At 69.1% G+C, this 16,622-nt stretch overlaps 1 protein-coding gene across 1 annotated transcript; it reads left to right on the forward strand.

Moving 5' to 3' along the window:
- The first annotated feature begins 998 nt into the window (after window positions 1-998).
- SEZ6 (seizure related 6 homolog) lies at window positions 999-16,544 on the forward strand. Its single transcript, XM_075517759.1, has 20 exons — window positions 999-1,065; window positions 9,032-9,607; window positions 9,680-9,813; window positions 10,689-10,881; window positions 11,230-11,415; window positions 11,490-11,658; window positions 12,286-12,452; window positions 12,535-12,729; window positions 13,030-13,168; window positions 13,246-13,442; window positions 13,519-13,713; window positions 13,796-13,987; window positions 14,067-14,264; window positions 14,369-14,407; window positions 14,501-14,621; window positions 14,700-14,802; window positions 15,115-15,197; window positions 15,790-15,993; window positions 16,114-16,190; window positions 16,366-16,544. Exons 1-20 carry the CDS (start codon window positions 999-1,001, stop codon window positions 16,542-16,544), a joined length of 3,414 nt encoding a protein of 1,137 aa, XP_075373874.1.
- Window positions 16,545-16,622: the final 78 nt, after the last annotated feature.

Raw genomic sequence — 16,622 nt, forward strand, 5'->3', positions numbered from 1 at the left:
CCACCCGGTGACGGTTGCGTGGGCCGTGTTTGCAGCCGGGGCTGGCCGGGCTGCGGGGGATCCGTGCCGCGCACGGCGTCAGCGCGGAGAGGCGAAGCCATCTGGGCTTTCGTGGAGACGGGGAGGGGGTTATTAAACAAAGAGCTGGGGTTTTTTTTTTATTTTTAACACACACAAGAGCCGTTCAGCAACCAGCGCAGAGCTGCTCGGTGCTGGTGCCAACGCCATCTGCCTGCTGCAGGGCTGGCTGCCCCCCGCCGCCCAGCCCTCCGGGGGGAGCGGGACCCCGAGCCAGGGGGCTCGGAGCGGGTGTGGGCCCCTCGCCATAAGGAATAAGGGGCCCCCCCTCTGTGCTGTGCCCAGGGCTGCTCTGGGCTCAGCTTTCCCTGCTTGGGGGTTGATGAGCCCAGCCCCAGTTGGGGCTATTTAGGGATGGGGAAGGGCAGCTGGGGGGGTCCCCTGGGGCTGGGGGCTGCGTGTGGCTGGGGTGAGTGCCCTGGAGGGTGCAGCATGGGGGCGGGGGAGGCAGGATATGATGGGGTGGGCACCGAGGACCTTTCCCGCGGCCCCCGGTGGCTCCCCAGCCCGGGGGATCGCCGGTTTTCGGAGGAATAGGACATCCCCCTCCCCCAGCCTTCATCTCCCAGCGTTTTGAGGCGCTGCACTCGGAGAGTTACGGCGCGCGGAGCGGGGAGGGGGTGGCAGGGAGGAGCCCCCCTTCCCAGCCTGCAGGATTGGCGGGCGCCGCACTCGGAGCGTTACGGCGGGGGAGGGGGAGGCGGGGACGCCCACCCCCCCCCCCATGCCACCCCCCCCCCCCCCCCAACCCCGGCCCCGGGATTGGCGGGCGCCGCACTCGGAGCGTTACGGCGGCGGTGGCGGGGAGAGGGGGGGGAAGAGGCCCCCGGGCCCGGGATTGGCGGGCGCCGCACTCGGAGCGTTACGGCGCGGCCGTGCCCGCAGCGCGGAGCTGTCCGCGGTGCTGACCGCCGCCGGCCATGGGCTCGCCGCCGCCCGCCCTGCTCCTGCCGCTCCTCGCCGCGCTGCTCCGCGCACCGGCCCACGGTAAGTGCCGGCCCCGCGCCGACCGCCCCCCCCCACCCCGGTCACCCCCCCCCCATCCCGGTCACCACCCTCCTCGTACACCTCGGTACCGGTGGCCGCTCCGTCGTCGCCAAACTTTGCCAACTTGCGCTCGTCCTCGGTGCGGTGGGGACGCTTCCTCCCCCACCCCCCCCTCCCCGCCCCGGTGAAGCGAGAATCCCCCGCCGTTATCCGCCCACCCCCACCCCGGTGGCGCGGGGAACGGAGCCGCCGGGGGCGCGCAGAGCGGTTTGCAGCCGGGCTAGTGCAACGCCGCCCCCGGCGGGCTCCGGCGACAGCCCCTCTGCCGGTATTACCGGGAGGGGGGCACCGCTGCGCCGGGGGCTGGGCAGGCACGGCACCGCCCGGCGGGACCCGCTCCCCCGGCTGCCGAGCCCTTCGAGCCACCCCCCGGCTGGCTACGCCCGGCGGCGGGCTGCGAGCCGGTCCCTCCGTGCCGTCCCCACCATGGGGCTCAGGGGGCTTTGGGGTCCGGGGGTCTCCCCCGCATGCCCCGGTTGGGGTGACCCCTCCGGCTCCGGGGAGGGCATCGGGGAGACGCAGGGTCGGGGGGTGTTGGTCCTTCCCAAGGAGAGCAGCCAACACCTAGCTTGGCTCGTTGGCTCTGCCACCCATGGGGCACAGGCTGCCTCGATGCCTTGCGGCTCCGCTGCCCCAAAAAACAGGATTGGGGACCTGCCAGGGCTTGGGGGGACCTGCCGGGGCTTGGGGTGCCCCGGTCCACCATGGCCATGCCAATGGTGGGCAGCGTGCACAGGGCAAGGAGCGGGCGGGGGTCCGGCCCTGCTGGCCCCGGCGGGATGCAGGCAGCGGGATGCAGGCAGCGGGATGCAGGCAGCGGGATGCAGGCTGCCCGCACGGCTCGGCCGAGCTGCAGGCAGCAGCCGTGCGGGGAGTTACATAAACTCCCCATCTGGCAGCCGAGCCCAGCCGGGGAAGAGCGCCGTGGCCCTGTGCCCGCTGCTATTCCCGTCTTGCTCTGCCACCCGGGGCTGCTGCCACAGCCCTCTTGCTTGGGGGGGGTCTATGGGGGACCCTCTGCAGGGCAGCAAGTGGGGTAAGGCCACGGCACCCCCATCTCCCGCCCTGCCGGGGCGCAGCGAGACTGGAGGGGGGGGTCCGTGTCCTTGGCTCTGTCCTGGGAGCAAGGGCCCCGGGCAGGGCAGGCTTCCCCCGAGGGAGGCTGGTGCTTACCGTGTCAGTTTAATGATTTCTAATGAGCAATTACCTCTAGTCAGTCCCCTAATTTCTGAATATCAATAAAGTTAATTAAACTCTGCATGTGCATTTCCCAGAGTGTTAGAGGTAGGGATGCCCTGGGAGGTGCTGAGCACTTTCCAGGGCTGGGAGTCGTTGGGTCCCGTCCACCCTGTGCCCCCCCGTGTGCTGGGAGCTGCCCGTGGGGCTCACCCACCCTCCCTGTCCCCCATCAGGCAGGGCTCCCAGCCCAGCACCCTGATTTCCATGCAGCACCACCACGCTCGGTGTCACCACGGCCTTGGCTTGGGCTGGTGCATGGCAGGGATGTGCTACGGGTCTGGGGGACATGGGCATGGGGGTCTTGGACCCCTTACCCAGGTTGGGGGGATTGGCGATGCCCCCTGGGTGGTGGCAATGCAGGGCTTGGTCCTGTCTCTCTCTGTCACCCTGTGCAGTGACCTCCAGGCCTGTCCCAGCTGTGGGGCAGCTCCATCCCCAATGCCCACAGGGGTTTGCCCCAGCAGAAAGCAGGGTCTGGGCCCCACGGCGCTGGTGCAGCCGGGGGGTACGGTGCTGGGCACGCCTCCATCCACCCTGCCCCACTGTGCCCCCTCTCTCCAGCTCTCCAAAGCCATGGCAGGCTTGGCTTTTTTTGGAGGTCATCGTCGCCACGGTGAAGGGAGCTCCTTGTAATTTGGGGTCCTGGCAGCCTGGGGTAACGGGAAGCACCGTGGGTCATGGCAGGGGGCACAGGGCCTGGCTGTGCCCCCATGAGCTGCGCCATGCCATCCAGTGCCAGCTGCATGCACCCTGCCCACGGGGACAATGGGGGACACGACGTCCCTGGGGATGCGGGTGCTGGTTGGAGGTCTTGGTGCGAGGAGGGGTCCGAGGAAGGAAGCAGGCGTCTGCTACAGTAATTAACAGCCTGTGTGCTTGTCCCCTGCGTGCCTCAGAGGAGTTCATCACCGCCAGGATGCCGTGCCCCCAGGCCAGGATTATCTGGATAATGCTCTTAAGCCGGAGGGCGGGAGGGCAGGGCTGCCCCGTGGGGACGCAGGGCATGGGCTGGGCCGGCCGCCTCCACCGTCACCGCAGGACCGGCTGCGGGTTAGCACCGGCGGCGTTCGATTTGGCACGCGGTGCTGTGCCAGCCAGGGCTACCGGCCCCGGGCTTTGTGCGGCTGCCGGGCAGAGCCGGAGCAGCAGGATCGTGCGGGGAAAATGGGGTGCAAAGGATCCTGGGCAAGGGCACGGCAAGGGCAGCCCCGGGCCCAGTGTGGAGCAGTGGGGGGGGACCCCCCTGTGCCACCGGTGGGACCCCCAGACCGGCACGGGCCTCGCCAGGGCCGTGTCTCCCAGCATGCAGCCCCATGCCGGGGTGGGGGCCGGGGCTGACCCCGGGCTGCCAGGCCCCCCGTGAGCGCAGGCTCGCCTCGGGGGAGGCGGATGAAGTTGTGTCTCCGGCAGCTCCGGCGGGAGAGGATAATTTTGCCTCCAATCAATTCTTTAAATGCGCACAATTGAAAGATTGCCTTTGAAAGCTGCCTATAACCAGGGAGGTAATGGATTCCCTCCAGTCGCAGGCAGCATCCCTTCCTCCAGCAGCATCCCTTCCTCCAGCTGCCGGCGAGATGGGGCCAGCCAGGGGACCGGCACCTCTCCCACCACGGGCATCCTTGGGTGGGCAAAGAGGCTGCCCGGACCCATCGGAGGCAGCCGGGGATGGCTCCATCTGCCTGGCTACTCGCCGGCCTGCCCCATGCTGAGACCCAATGCCGCTCGTTGCATCTTCTGAGGTGTGGGAGGGTCCCGTCGGCCGGGGCTGGGGATGCGCTCGATCCCCTGCCTGGCAGGAGAGGCGGCAGGGGCCGGCCCGCACGCTCGCCATGCCAGAGGTGGTTATTACATATATAATTTAAATGCAGCAACGAGCTGTGCTGAAGGGATCAAATATTAATCAGCTGCAAGAGCGCTGCTGTGACCCCGTGAAAACGGAGAGAGGTGCTTGAAATGCCAGATCAGCCGGTGCTGGGCGATGTGCGGGGGCAACGCCCGGGCTCCGGTGGTCCCCAGCTGCCCTGGGGGGTGGCAGCAGAGGAGGGGGGGACGTGGCTGGAGCATCAGCCCTTGGCGGCTTCCAGAACTGGATAGTTCATCCTACACGAGGAGCGGTGACCGGGCAGGGTGCAGCGTTTGCTGGCAAGGGGATGCTCGTGTTGAATTCCCAGAGGGGGGAAAGCAGGCGCCGGGGGCAGCCGGGATGCCGGGGCAGCGGGGAGCAGGCAGCGATGCTCCGTGCTTCCTGCCTGCTGGGAGGGAAGGGTGTCTGTGGGGAAGATGACATGGCTGAGCAGCCCAACACGGAGCCCGACAAGCAGCTCTCGCTCGCCTCCCGCAACCGGATTTCAATGACTGTGGTGGGCAGCGGAGGGAGGGGGAGCTGGGAGGGCAGCGCGGCTCCGCTCTCCCTGCCTGCCTCCTGCCCTGGGCCGGGCACGCACCCCCAGCACCCAGGGGTGCCCTGCGGGCTGGGTGCCCCCCCCGCTACCCTGGGTGCCCCGGGGCGGTGAACAGTATTGGGTCCCAGGGGAGCCCGGAGCTGGCACGGAGCCCCGTGAGGGGGCTGGCACCCCGGGGTGGCACAGGGTGGGTGCTGCCTGGCAGCGAGGGCTCCGTTGCAGGGCTGGGGGGGGGCTGATTCGGGCGCTGCCGGCGTGGGGAGGGGGGACATGGCACCGCGCGGCTCCAGCGCTCGGGTCCGAAATAGCAGCAGACATGCAATTTATCACCGCCACCGCTCAGGGAAATTGCTGTACAAACGCATTAACTCCGCAGGGAGAGCGGGGGAAGCGGGATTATATGGGCTGTGGGCGACGAGGAGGGGACGGGCGCACCGCCAGCACCCCACGGCACCCACCGGGTTGGGGGGGAGGAAAGCCCCAGGGATGGGCAGCCCGGCGCCTGCCGGGCTCTGCCGTTGCACCCACCCGGTGTCGGTGATGCTCGGCGTTTGGTATGTCAGCCGGCGCTCGGCCGCTGCAGCCACGATGCTCCAGGGAACTGATTGCGGCGACATGTGACATGTGTCAGCGGGTAAATGACTGTTCAATTCAAGGAGAATCGCAAAACATACAAGGTCAAACGCTTCCCCGCCAGCGCCGCCATGAATATTAAAGCTGGGCTCCTCCGGCAGCCGCCCGGGCTAGTGGCCACGCTCACCAGTGTTGTCCCCAGGCATGGGGGCAGCCCCTCTGGTTGCACCCCACCTCGGCTGCTCTGGCAGCCCCGGCGTGGCTGCGGGCATCTGGCTCGCCGGCAGTGCCGGGGTGCGGGAGGCCACGGGGCGGCGGGACACGGGTGCCGGCGTAGGTGCCAATGGGGTGGCCAGCTCGGCGGGTCGGCCGCATGGCGGTAGCGTTAACCGGGCGTCACGGGGAGCAGAGCCTGGCTGCACAGCCCTGCCTGCGCCCTTCTGCGTGCACCTGCCTGCGCTCGCCCACCCGCTCCTGCTTGCACCTATCTGCCCCCCCGCTGCCTGCGCCCACCCGTCCCTGCCTGCGCTCTTACACCGCCCACCCGCGCCTGCCTGCGTCCTGACACTGCCTGTGCTCTCACGCTGCCTACACCTGCCCGCCCACCACCTGCCCGCACCCTCGTTCCCTGCCTGCGCCTGCCCACGGGGCCTTCCCACCCGCAGGCAGGCAGGAGGGCGCCCGCCTCCCTGACGGGGGTCCCCATCCCCAGGACCACCGGGGCAGGGGACAGAGATGGGGATCCGGCATCAGTCCGGCACGTCCCCCCCCCTCCTGTGCCCGCCGGGGGGGGTGGGGGGGTGGTTGGGGACGCTGGGGGCCGCGGGGGCCGTGGGTGGGGGAGCGTGGCACCGGCTGCCTGACAGCTCATTCATCATGGCTGCCGGCCCCGGCCGCGGGGGCAAAGCCAGATTGGATTTTAAATTGGAAAATAAACCCGGAGTCCTGCAAGCCCCAACCCCTGCCCTCTCCCTGCGCCAGGGACCCGCCTGCCTGCACCTCCTGCCCGCCCAGGCTGCCAGCCCCCTCCTACAGATGGGGAAACTGAGGCACGGAGCATCACCGTGCCACGGGGCCGTGACGCTCCTGGGGCAGACGAGGGCCCTGCCCTGTCCCCTCTGCTGAGCCAGGCGTTGCGTTATTGCTTTCTTGGCGGGTGGCATCGATTGCCGCTCCCCGGGCGGCTGCGTGCCGCCTTATTTATTTATTTGTGACAGCAGGCGGCATTGATTCCCGCCGGGGGGGCGGCCGCCTGCTGCAGCCGGATTAGTCTCCGGCGTCTCCCTGGCTCCCGGCCGCCGTTAATAGACTCCCGCCCGGCAAAGCCGATGTGAGGGATTAGGACCCCAGCCTGGCTGCGGCCGCGGGCACGTGCCACGCGTGCCGAGGGGCCCCGGTGGGCACCCGGCTGGTAGGGACTTGGCAGCCCCTTTGGAAAGGTCTGTGCCCACCCTGAGCCCTGGAGGGTCCCTGCTGGGTGCCAGGGCCCGGAGGGGCGGGTGCTGGGTAACAGGGGTCCCTGTCACCAGCCCCTGGTCACCTTGGGGACACAGGAGGGACGCAGCTGTGGCACGGTCACCGGAGATAAGCTGCTTAGAGACATCTGTGGAGGTGGAGGCTCTAATCTGGCGGTGCTCGAGGGGCATGGGTGGCAACATCTGGGCACAAGTGGCAACATCTGGGCACCTGCTGCCTTCCCACGGTGCCCCGAGCATCCTGCATCCCAAGGGCCACTCCCGAGCATCCCCCCGTGCCGGAAGCGTCCCGTGGTACCCGGCGCACCGGGCAGAGCCCAGGACGGCGCCCGGTGCCCAGGCACTGCCCAGCCCAGGGTGCCGCAGCACCCGGATGGGACCTGCTGGGGGATGGGACCTTGCCATGGGGTCCGGCCTCACCCAGCAGCCCCGATGGGGACCACCGTGCTCCCCAGCACCCCGGGCAGCTGAGACCGCGGGCAGGGGGGTGCAGGGGGCCGGGACGAGCGTCTGCGCCCCAGCCTTTGCTGCGCGGGGCGGCCGTGGTGGCTTGCAAACAGCGCAGGGCCCGGCCCCCAGCGCTAATCTGCTATTAAAGCCTAAAAGAGATTTTTGGCGCCCTTCAGTATAAACTCATTAACTTTTATGTTCCAATAAATGGATCCTATTAAAAAATAATTCTGGCCTTGCTGGGGGGCAAGCGAACCTTTCGGAGCTGGTGCAGTCAGGTGCTCGCCTCCCCGCCGTGCTGCCGTGCCCAGGGCATCGTCACCGTCCCGGGGCGGTGGGGACACAGGGTGGGTGGCAGGGCGGTGGGGATGCCCGGCAGCGCCCGGCAGCTCCCCCTACGCCGCTCGCCCAAGCTAATGTCTCTTAATAGTCCCTTAAAAGTGGCAGTCACAGAGTAATTAATCTTCGCGGGGCCCTGCCCTGCTACGGGTCGGTATAATTACCCGGTAATTGGCAGTATCGTGTCATCAGCGCCTGTGCATGGCGGCGAGACGTGCCCGTGCGCTATCACTGCCTCGCGCCCTGCACTGGGCCACGGAGGGATGCTGGGTGCTGCTGTGGCATCCCCGCCGCCATGGCATCCCCGCCGCCATGGCACGGCGGGGCTGGGGAGCTGAGCCCCCCGGGAGAGGGGACCGTGTGGTGCCGGATCCGGCAGGGAGAGGTGCTGGGTGGATCATTAGGGCTGATTAAATTCTTTTTTTTTTTTGGTCTAAAGGCTGTAAACGGCCGAGCTGGGCATGCTGGGGATGTGCTCGGGGGCTAATGCACTGTGGGGCCATGGGGGGGGTCCCCGTGGCTGCGGGTGAGAGGTGGGGAGTGTCAGAGGGGAGGGGATCCCCGGCAAATTGACATTGCCCGGGGACAGCCTGGCCGGTGGGTTGATGGAGGGAAGCTGAGCTCTCACAGACTCGTTGCACTGGTGGCTTGGAGCTTGGTCTCAGCATTCAGGCTCCGGTGGCGTCCCCGGCGCGGCCGGTCACGGCAGCCCCGGCAATCACCTGCACGTCTGCACCGCGGGGATGCGGGATCCCGAGGGAACTTTGGCACGGAGGTGGCCACCTCCATGGAGAGGGACAAGCTGTGACCAGGGCCACCCAACCCCAGGGCTGTCCCCACCAGGGCTGGGTCACGGGAGGGGTGGGCACCCTTAACACGGTACAAGCTGCAGCTGTGTGTTAATTAGCGCTTAATTGCCTGGGCTACCCCAGTGAAGGGCATGCCAGGGCGAGGCGTGGCAGGGCCCCGCTGCACGCGGTTGATGTGCCTGTTTGCCATCACGGCTGCGGTGCAGCGTCGGTCTGCGGGGAAGCGTTAGTCCTTGGAGCAGCACTGGCCCGTGGTGAAGCGTTGGTCCACGATGAAGTGTCGGTCCGCAGTGCAGCATCGGTCCCCGGTGCAGGATCAGTCCCCGGCGCGGCGCAGGTCTGTGGCGCTGCACCAGCATCGCTCCCCAGCGCAGCATCGGTCCCCGGCGCTGCATCCATCCCTGGCGCGGCATCAGTCCGTGTCCAAGGGCTGGTCCCCGGTGCCACATCGGTCCCCGGTGCAGCACCGGTCCACAACGAAGCGTTGGTCCCTGGTGCAGCACCAGTCCCCAGCGCCACGTCAGTCCCCGATGCAGCATCGGTCCACGGTGCATCACCGGTCCAGAATGCAGCATCGGTCCCCGGGTCCCCAGCACCCCACGCTCTCTCCTCTCCCCAGGCTTCAACGGGCTGGCGAGGAAGGCTGGGGAGAGCGCTGAGGCCGAGGGGGAGCCGACAGCGCTGCCCACTCCAGCGGAGCGGGAGGCAGAGGCTCGCTTCGTCAGCACAGCGCCCACGCTGAAGCTCCTCAACCACCACCCGCTGCTGGAGGACCTGCTGCACGAAGCCTTCCTGAAGAAGGACTACCTGGGCCAGGCGCCGTTCCTGCCCGCTGGCCCCGGCCCCCTCCTGCCCGCCAGTGCCCTCCAGCCGGCCCCCGGCCCCCCGGCCCCCGAGCTCCCCCCACGCACCCCCGCCCTGCCCAGGGCCGCCTTCCCCACCGACCCACTGACCACGCCGGCAGGACGCCTGGGGCCGTGGGGGGAGGCGTGGGGGGCCGTGCCGGGTGCCGACCCCTCGTGGTCCCCCACTGGGGTGCCGGAGTCGGGCCCCACGTCCCCCAGCCAGGCACCCGCCACCCCCGGCACATCCCTGCGACCCCGCACCGGGGCCACCGTGGTCGCCGGGGATGAGGAGGGGACCACCACCACCTCCACCATCACCACCACCACGGTCACCACGCTGCAGGGGCCAGGTGAGCGCTGGGGAGGGAGCTGGGGGGAGCTGGGGCGAAGCAGGGCTGAGCCGGGGTCTCCTCTGTCACCAGCCCCCTGCAACCGGACACTGGCGGGCCCCGAGGGCTGGCTGGTGTCCCCGGAGCCGGCCGCTGTCCCCTATGATGGCAGCCTGGACTGCACCTACACCATCTCCGTCTACCCTGGCTACGGCGTGGAGCTCAAGGTGAGTTGGGGGCTGCGGGTGGGATGGGCCCGTCCCCCGCTCCGTGCCGCAGCTGCGTGGCCACGCACGGTGCGGCAAACAGGCGGTCCTGTCCCCGTCCTCGTCCCCGTGTCCCCGAGCCAGGAAAGCCGGCTCAGGGCATTGCCCACGCTCGGGAGCCCAGGCGGGGATGCAGGTGGGAGCCCCGTGCCCACCGGCTGCCGCAGCTGACACCCATCGCGGAAGAAGCGATGCGGGATTTAATTAACAAAGCGCCGACGGAGAAGGTGTAAGCAACGCTGGCGGGTGCGACGCCGTGGTGCAGAGCCAGGAAAACCTGGCGCCCGTCTGCCAGGAGCAGAGGCTGGCGGCAGCTCCCGCGGTGCCGAGGCCACGTGCCGCTCCCGTCAGCGGCACGCGGCCGCGCGTCCCCACCTCTGCCCGGCCCACCGCCCGAGCCATCGCGGGGCAGCACCGTGGCGTGCCGAAAGCCGGCGGCGAGCAGGAGGCAGCGGCTCCGCCGTCAGCCCCCGCTCCTCCTCCTCCTCCTCGCACAGCGGCGCTCGCCAGTGCTGCCGCTCGTCGCCACGCAGCACCACTTAATTAACATCATTAATAGCAAATTGCTCCGGAGCGCTGGAGCACGCACCTGGCTGTCGACGGGGCTGTCGGCGTGGGCCCGGCTGTGCCGTGGTGCTCGGCAGAGCCACCGGCTGGGCCCTGCTGCTCTTTGCGTGGCGGGATGATTTATGGAGCTGCTAACCGTGTTTGAAAGGCGCTGCCCCACGCAGACAAGCTCCAGCGCGCTATCGACCACGGGCGAGCCGCCCGAGGACCGGCTCCGAGCCGGGTGCCGGGGCGATGCCGGGGCGGTGATGCCTGGCCGTCCCCCGTAGGTACAGAACATCAGCCTGGCGGACGGGGAGACGCTGACAGTGGAGAGCACGGGGGGCCTGGAGCCCACCCTCCTGGCCAACGAGTCCTTCCTGCTGCGGGGCCAGGTCATCCGCAGCCCTGCCAACCTCCTCACCCTCCGCTTCCAGAGTCCCCGGCCCCCCAGCCCCGGCTCCTACCGCTTCCGCTACCAAGGTACGGGGCAGCGCCCGCTGCCAGCACGGACCCCCGGTACCGTCCTGGGGGCTGCCCCACCGGCACGCTGCTAATTCGGAGAGTGGCGATGCGTGGCGGAGTTAATCTGTGCCACTGGCGGGTTAAGCGGGCACCGACCGGGCGAAGAGCGTTAATGGAGAGCTAATTGGCGTGAGCAATTACGGGCTCATTTAGCATCATTACTGGCAGCGAGAGGCACCGTGACACCCAGCCCCGCAGCACCCAGATGCTCCCAGGGGGCTGGGGAGGCGGGGGCTGGGCACAGGGCGGGCTGGGGTCCCGGGGGGTCCGCGTCCCCCCCCCAGTAACGCCGCCGCCTGCCCCCAGCCTACCTGCTGAGCTGCCCCTTCCCGACACGGCCGGCCTTTGGGGAGGTCTCGGTCAGCAGCCTGCACCCCGGCGGGGACGCCCGCTTCCGCTGCGCCGCCGGCTATCAGCTGCAGGGCGCCCGCCGGCTGGCCTGCCGCAATGCCACTCGCCCCTTCTGGAGCGCCCGCGAGCCCCTCTGCCTCGGTAAGCACCGGCACCGGCGGGACGCGGCACAGCTGACGCAGCGCAGCCGGCCGCTGAAGGTCCCTCTCTTGCAGCGGCGTGCGGCGGGGTGGTCCGGAACGCCACGGTGGGACGCATCGTCTCGCCCGGCTTCCCCGGGAACTACAGCAACAACCTGACGTGCCACTGGCTGCTGGAGGCGCCCGCCGGCCACCGCCTGCACCTCCACTTCGAGAAGGTCTCGCTGGCAGAGGATGATGACAGGTTTGGCCCCGGGGCAGCGGGGGACTGGGGAGGTGGGGGCACCCTGGGGCAGCCCCGCACGGGGCGCAGGGCCGTGTTCGAGGATGGGTGCCGTTGGTCATATCCAAGGATGGGGGCCGTTGGCCATATCCAAAGATGGGTGCTGTTGGCCATGCCCATAGGCGGGTGCTGTTGGCCATGTTCAAGGGTGGTTGCCATTGGCCATGCCCATGGATGGGTGCTATTGGCCATGCCCATGGATGGGTGCCATTGGCCATGCCCATGGATGGGTGCCATTGGCCATGTTCAAGGATGGGTGTTGTTGGCCGTATCCAAGGATGGGTGCCATTGGCCATGCCCATGGATGGGTGCCATTGGCCATATCCGAGGATGGGTGCCCTTGGCCATATCCAAGGATGGGTGCCATTGGCCATGCCCATGGATGGGTGTCATTGGCCATATCCAAGGATGGGTGCCCAAGTATGGGCACTGTTGGCCAGTGGCCACGGTCAAGGATAGGTGCTGTTGGCCACGATCAAGGAAGATACCATTGGCCATGCCCAAGGGTGGGTGCCATTCATCACGTTCAAGGATGGGTGCTGTTGGCCACGGCTGGCGCAGCACCTTGCCCCTGCCATGCCTCGGCAGGCTCATCATCCGCAACGGCAACAACGTGGAGGCACCACCAGTGTACGACTCCTACGAGGTGGAGTACCTGCCCATCGAGGGGCTGCTCAGCACCGGGCGCCACTTCTTCGTAGAGCTCACCACCGACAGCAGCGGGGCTGCCGCGGGCATGGCGCTGCGCTACGAGGGTACGGGGCCGGGGCGTAGGGGGGCAGCCGGGCATCCCCGTGCCCGCCTGGCCCCCGCAGACCTTCGCCCCTGTGCCCGCAGCCTTCGAGCAGGGGCATTGCTACGAGCCCTTCGTCAAGTATGGGAACTTCACGGCCAGCGACCCCCGGTACCCTGTGGGCACCACGGTGGAGTTCAGCTGTGACCCCGGCTACACGCTGGAGCAGGGCTCCACCATCATCGAGTGCGTTGACCCCAGCAACCCGCAGTGGAATGAGACGGAGCCGGCGTGCCGCGGTGGGCACCGGGGCGGGGGGGTGGGGGGCCTGGACCTGGGGGTTCAGCGGGTGCCGGAGTTGGGGGGTGCTGTGCGTGCTGGAGATGGGGATGGGCCGTGATGGATGCTGGAGCCACTCTGCTGCGGTGCGTGCTGGAGCCGAGGGACATGGTGGGAGCCGGAGGCAACGGGGATGGTGGGTGCTGGAGCTGGGGTGTTGGGGTGGGTGCTGGAGCCGGGGGGCCGTGGTGGGTGCTGGACACTGGGTGGCGGGTGCCGGTGGGTGCCGTGGCAGTGCCGAGCCCGGCATGCGCCCGCAGCGGTGTGCAGTGGGGAGCTGACGGACGTGGCCGGCGTGGTGCTGTCACCCAACTGGCCGGAGGCGTACGGCAAGGGCCAGGACTGCATCTGGGGGCTGCACGTGGAGGAGGACAAGCGCATCATGCTGGACATCCGCGTGTGAGTGCGGGGGCAACCGGGGACGGGGGGACGGGGGAGTCCGCGCACCCCCTGCCCTCACGGCCCCGCCACCCCAGGCTGCGGCTGGGCACGGGGGACGTGCTGACCTTCTACGACGGGGATGACCTGACGGCGCGCATCCTGGGCCAGTACACGGGCACCCGTGGCCGCTTCAAGCTCTACGCCTCCACCGCCGACGTCACCGTTCAGTTCCAGTCCGACCCTGGCGCTGGCGCCTTCGCTTATCGGCAAGGCTTCGTCATCCACTTCTCCGGTGAGCCCCATGGTGGGATGGCATCCCCGGTGTCCCCAGTGTCCCCGTCACCCTGCTCACCCCACCATCCCCGCAGAGGTCCCCCGTAATGACACCTGCCCCGAGCTGCCGGACATCGCCAACGGTTGGAAGACGTCCTCGCAGCCGGAGCTGCTCCACGGCACTGTGGTCACCTACCATTGCTACCCCGGCTTCCAGCTGACCGGCACCGACCTCCTGATGTGCCACTGGGACCTGACGTGGAGCGGTGACCTGCCCTCCTGCGAGCGGGGTGAGTGGCACCCGCCAGCGTCCCCCTGCCCCACGGCATGTCCCCGGCAGTCACCGTTACCACCGGTCCCTCCCGCCCGCAGTGACCTCCTGCCGGGACCCCGGGGACGCCGAGCACAGCCGCAGGGTGGTCTCCAGCCCTAAATTCCCGGTGGGAGCCACCGTGCAGTACGTCTGCGACAAGGGCTACGTCCTGGCGGGTGCCGGGACCCTCACCTGCCACGACCGTGCCGCGGGGGGACCCAAGTGGAGCGACCGTCTCCCTAAGTGCATCCGTGAGTCGGGTACCCTCTCCCCGGGCACGTCCCCCAAACCGGCGGTGGGCACTGATGCCACCGTGCCCCTGCCCCGCAGCGGAGATGTACGAGCCTTGCCACAATCCCGGTGTGCCGGCGGGCGGGCGGCAGAGCCCCGAGCGGCGGCTGTACCCGGCGGGAGCCACCTTACGCTTCTCCTGTGCCGCTGGCCGGGCGCTGCTGGGCGAGGGCAGCCTGCGCTGCCTGCCCGGGCACCCCTCGCGCTGGAGCGGCTCGCCTCCCATCTGCAAAGCGGGTGAGCGGACCCTCCCCCCCCCCCCCCCCCCAGCACCCCGCCAGCACCGCTCGGCACCCCGCTTCTTGCCGCTGACGCCGGCTTCTTTCTTCCCCCCGCTCCAGCCTCCTACGATGAGTTTTACAGCAACCGCAACCTGGATGGTAAGGGCGAGGGTTTGCCGGGGTGTGGATGGGCACCCCGGGGTGCACCCGATGTGGGGTGCCCCCTCGGTGAGCCCCCGCTCTCCCGGGCAGCCGTGGCCAAGGCCGTGCCCTCGGGGACTGCACTGGAGGGCACCAACGTCGCCATCGCCGTCTTCCTGCCCGTGCTGGTGGTGGCCCTGCTCATCGGGGGCATTTATCTCTACTTCTCCAAGTGAGTGGCCAGGTGGTCCCCATTCCCCCGTGGGGTCCCCCCAGCCCCACGGCCGCCCCAGCTGCCCTCTCCCTGCAGGCTCCAGGGGAAGCCAGCCCTGCAGCTGCCTCTCGCCGGCTCCCACCCCTACGACCACATCACCGTGGAGTCAGCTTTTGACAACCCCACCTACGAGACAGGAGTAAGTACTGGCCCCCGCGCCCCCCCCCAGCTGGGGCTGGGCCCCCCAGGGACCGAGCATCGCATGGACCGTGTGTGTCAGGGGCTGTGCGTGGGGTGGGACAGGCATGGGATGGGGCCATGCACTTCAGGGACCATGCATGGGATGGGACGTCCATCCAGGGACCGTTCATGGGATGGACATCTATCCAGGGACCGTTCATGGGATGGACATCCATCCAGGGACCACTCATGGGATGGGACGTCCATCCAGGGACCGTTCATGGGATGGACATCTATCCAGGGACCGTTCATGGGATGGACATCCATCCAGGGACCACTCATGGGATGGGACGTCCATCCAGGGACCGTTCATGGGATGGGACGTCCATCCAGGGACCATGCATGGGATGGGACGTCCATCCAGGGACCATTCATGGGATGGACATCTATCCAGGGACCACTCATGGGATGGGACGTCCATCCAGGGACCGTTCATGGGATGGACATCTATCCAGGGACTGTTCATGGGATGGACGTCCATCCAGGGACCACTCATGGGATGGGACGTCCATCCAGGGACCGTTCATGGGATGGACATCCATCCAGGGACCACTCATGGGATGGGACGTCCATCCAGGGACCATTCATGGGATGGACATCCATCCAGGGACCACTCATGGGATGGGACGTCCATCCAGGGACCGTTCATGGGATGGACGTCCATCCAGGGACCGTTCATGGGATGGGACGTCCATCCAGGGACCGTTCATGGCATGGACGTCCATCCAGGGACCGTTCATGGGATGGGACGTCCATCCAGGGACCACTCATGGGATGGGACGTCCATCCAGGGACCACGCATGGGATGGGACATGCATCCCTGGGGCCATCCACGGGCCGGGATGTGCCCCCAGAGCCCTACGGGGTGGGAGATGCCCCGTCCCTGTCCCGGGCACCCCGTCGCACCGCCGAGTGTCCAACCCCTCGCAGTCTGTTTTCTTTGCAGGAGACGAGGGAATATGAGGTGTCCATCTAGGCACGGGCAGCGTGGAGCTGGGCGCCGCAGCCACCCCTCCCGGGCCCCCCCGTGCCCGCCGGCCCCCGGCACGGGCCGGGCACACCTCTCCCAAGGAGACTCAAGCCGAGCGCTCGATGGGAGCGAGCCGGGCGCCGGCCACCCCCCTGCCACCCCCAACCCACCCGGACCCCCGTGGGGTCTGCCCAAACCCCGCTGTCACCCAACCCCCCGACCCGGGCTCACGGGGTGCTGAGCCAGCGGGGGTCCCCGGGCCCCATCCCGCCCCCCAGCCCCCCCCGCCTCCCCACCAAGGGCACAGCAGCCCCTCCGGCCCCCGCGACGGAGGAGCACCCCGGGCAGGGGGAGCAGGGCCGTGGGGGTCCCCCCAGGTAAGGACGGGGCTCCCTGGGGCTGCAGTGGGGAGGGGGCAGCGGGACGCCCTGCAAAGCCCCGGGGGGGTGAGGGGCCTGGGTGGCCATGGGGGTGCCCCCCCACCCCTCGCCCACACCCAGCACAGGGCCTGGCCCCCCCTGCACCCCCGTGTCTCCCCCCACCGCCACGCAGGGACGTGTCCCGTCCCCGTCCCCCCCGTGCCCGAAGCATGCTGCGTCGTGTCCCCCCCGGCCCCCCGCTTGCTTCGCCCTCCCCGGGGCGTCCCCTCTGCCACCGGCGTGTCCCCCCCCCCGCCCCCGCACGTCCCGGCACCCCAGCAGGGCCAGCTCCGGGCCACCAGCCCGGGGTGACGGGGTGCGCAGGGGGGGCACCAGGCATGGCTGTGCCCCCCCGCCACGTCCCGCCCGGGCTGGTGGCCTCGGCCCCGG

The sequence above is a fragment of the Mycteria americana genome, chromosome 15 (assembly GCF_035582795.1).
Source record: "Mycteria americana isolate JAX WOST 10 ecotype Jacksonville Zoo and Gardens chromosome 15, USCA_MyAme_1.0, whole genome shotgun sequence".
Taxonomy (NCBI): Eukaryota; Metazoa; Chordata; class Aves; order Ciconiiformes; family Ciconiidae; genus Mycteria; species Mycteria americana.

What these genes read in the sequence shown, in the direction of transcription:
- SEZ6 (XM_075517759.1), top strand. Translation starts at nt 999, where the DNA reads ATGGGCTCGCCGCCGCCCGCCCTGCTCCTGCCGCTCCTCGCCGCGCTG. An exon ending in GACGGAGCCGGCGTGCCGCG is followed by an intron (nt 12,730 to 13,029) that starts GTGGGCACCGGG and finishes ATGCGCCCGCAG; the next exon opens with CGGTGTGCAGTGGGGAGCTG. An exon ending in CAGCAACCGCAACCTGGATG is followed by an intron (nt 14,408 to 14,500) that starts GTAAGGGCGAGG and finishes TCTCCCGGGCAG; the next exon opens with CCGTGGCCAAGGCCGTGCCC.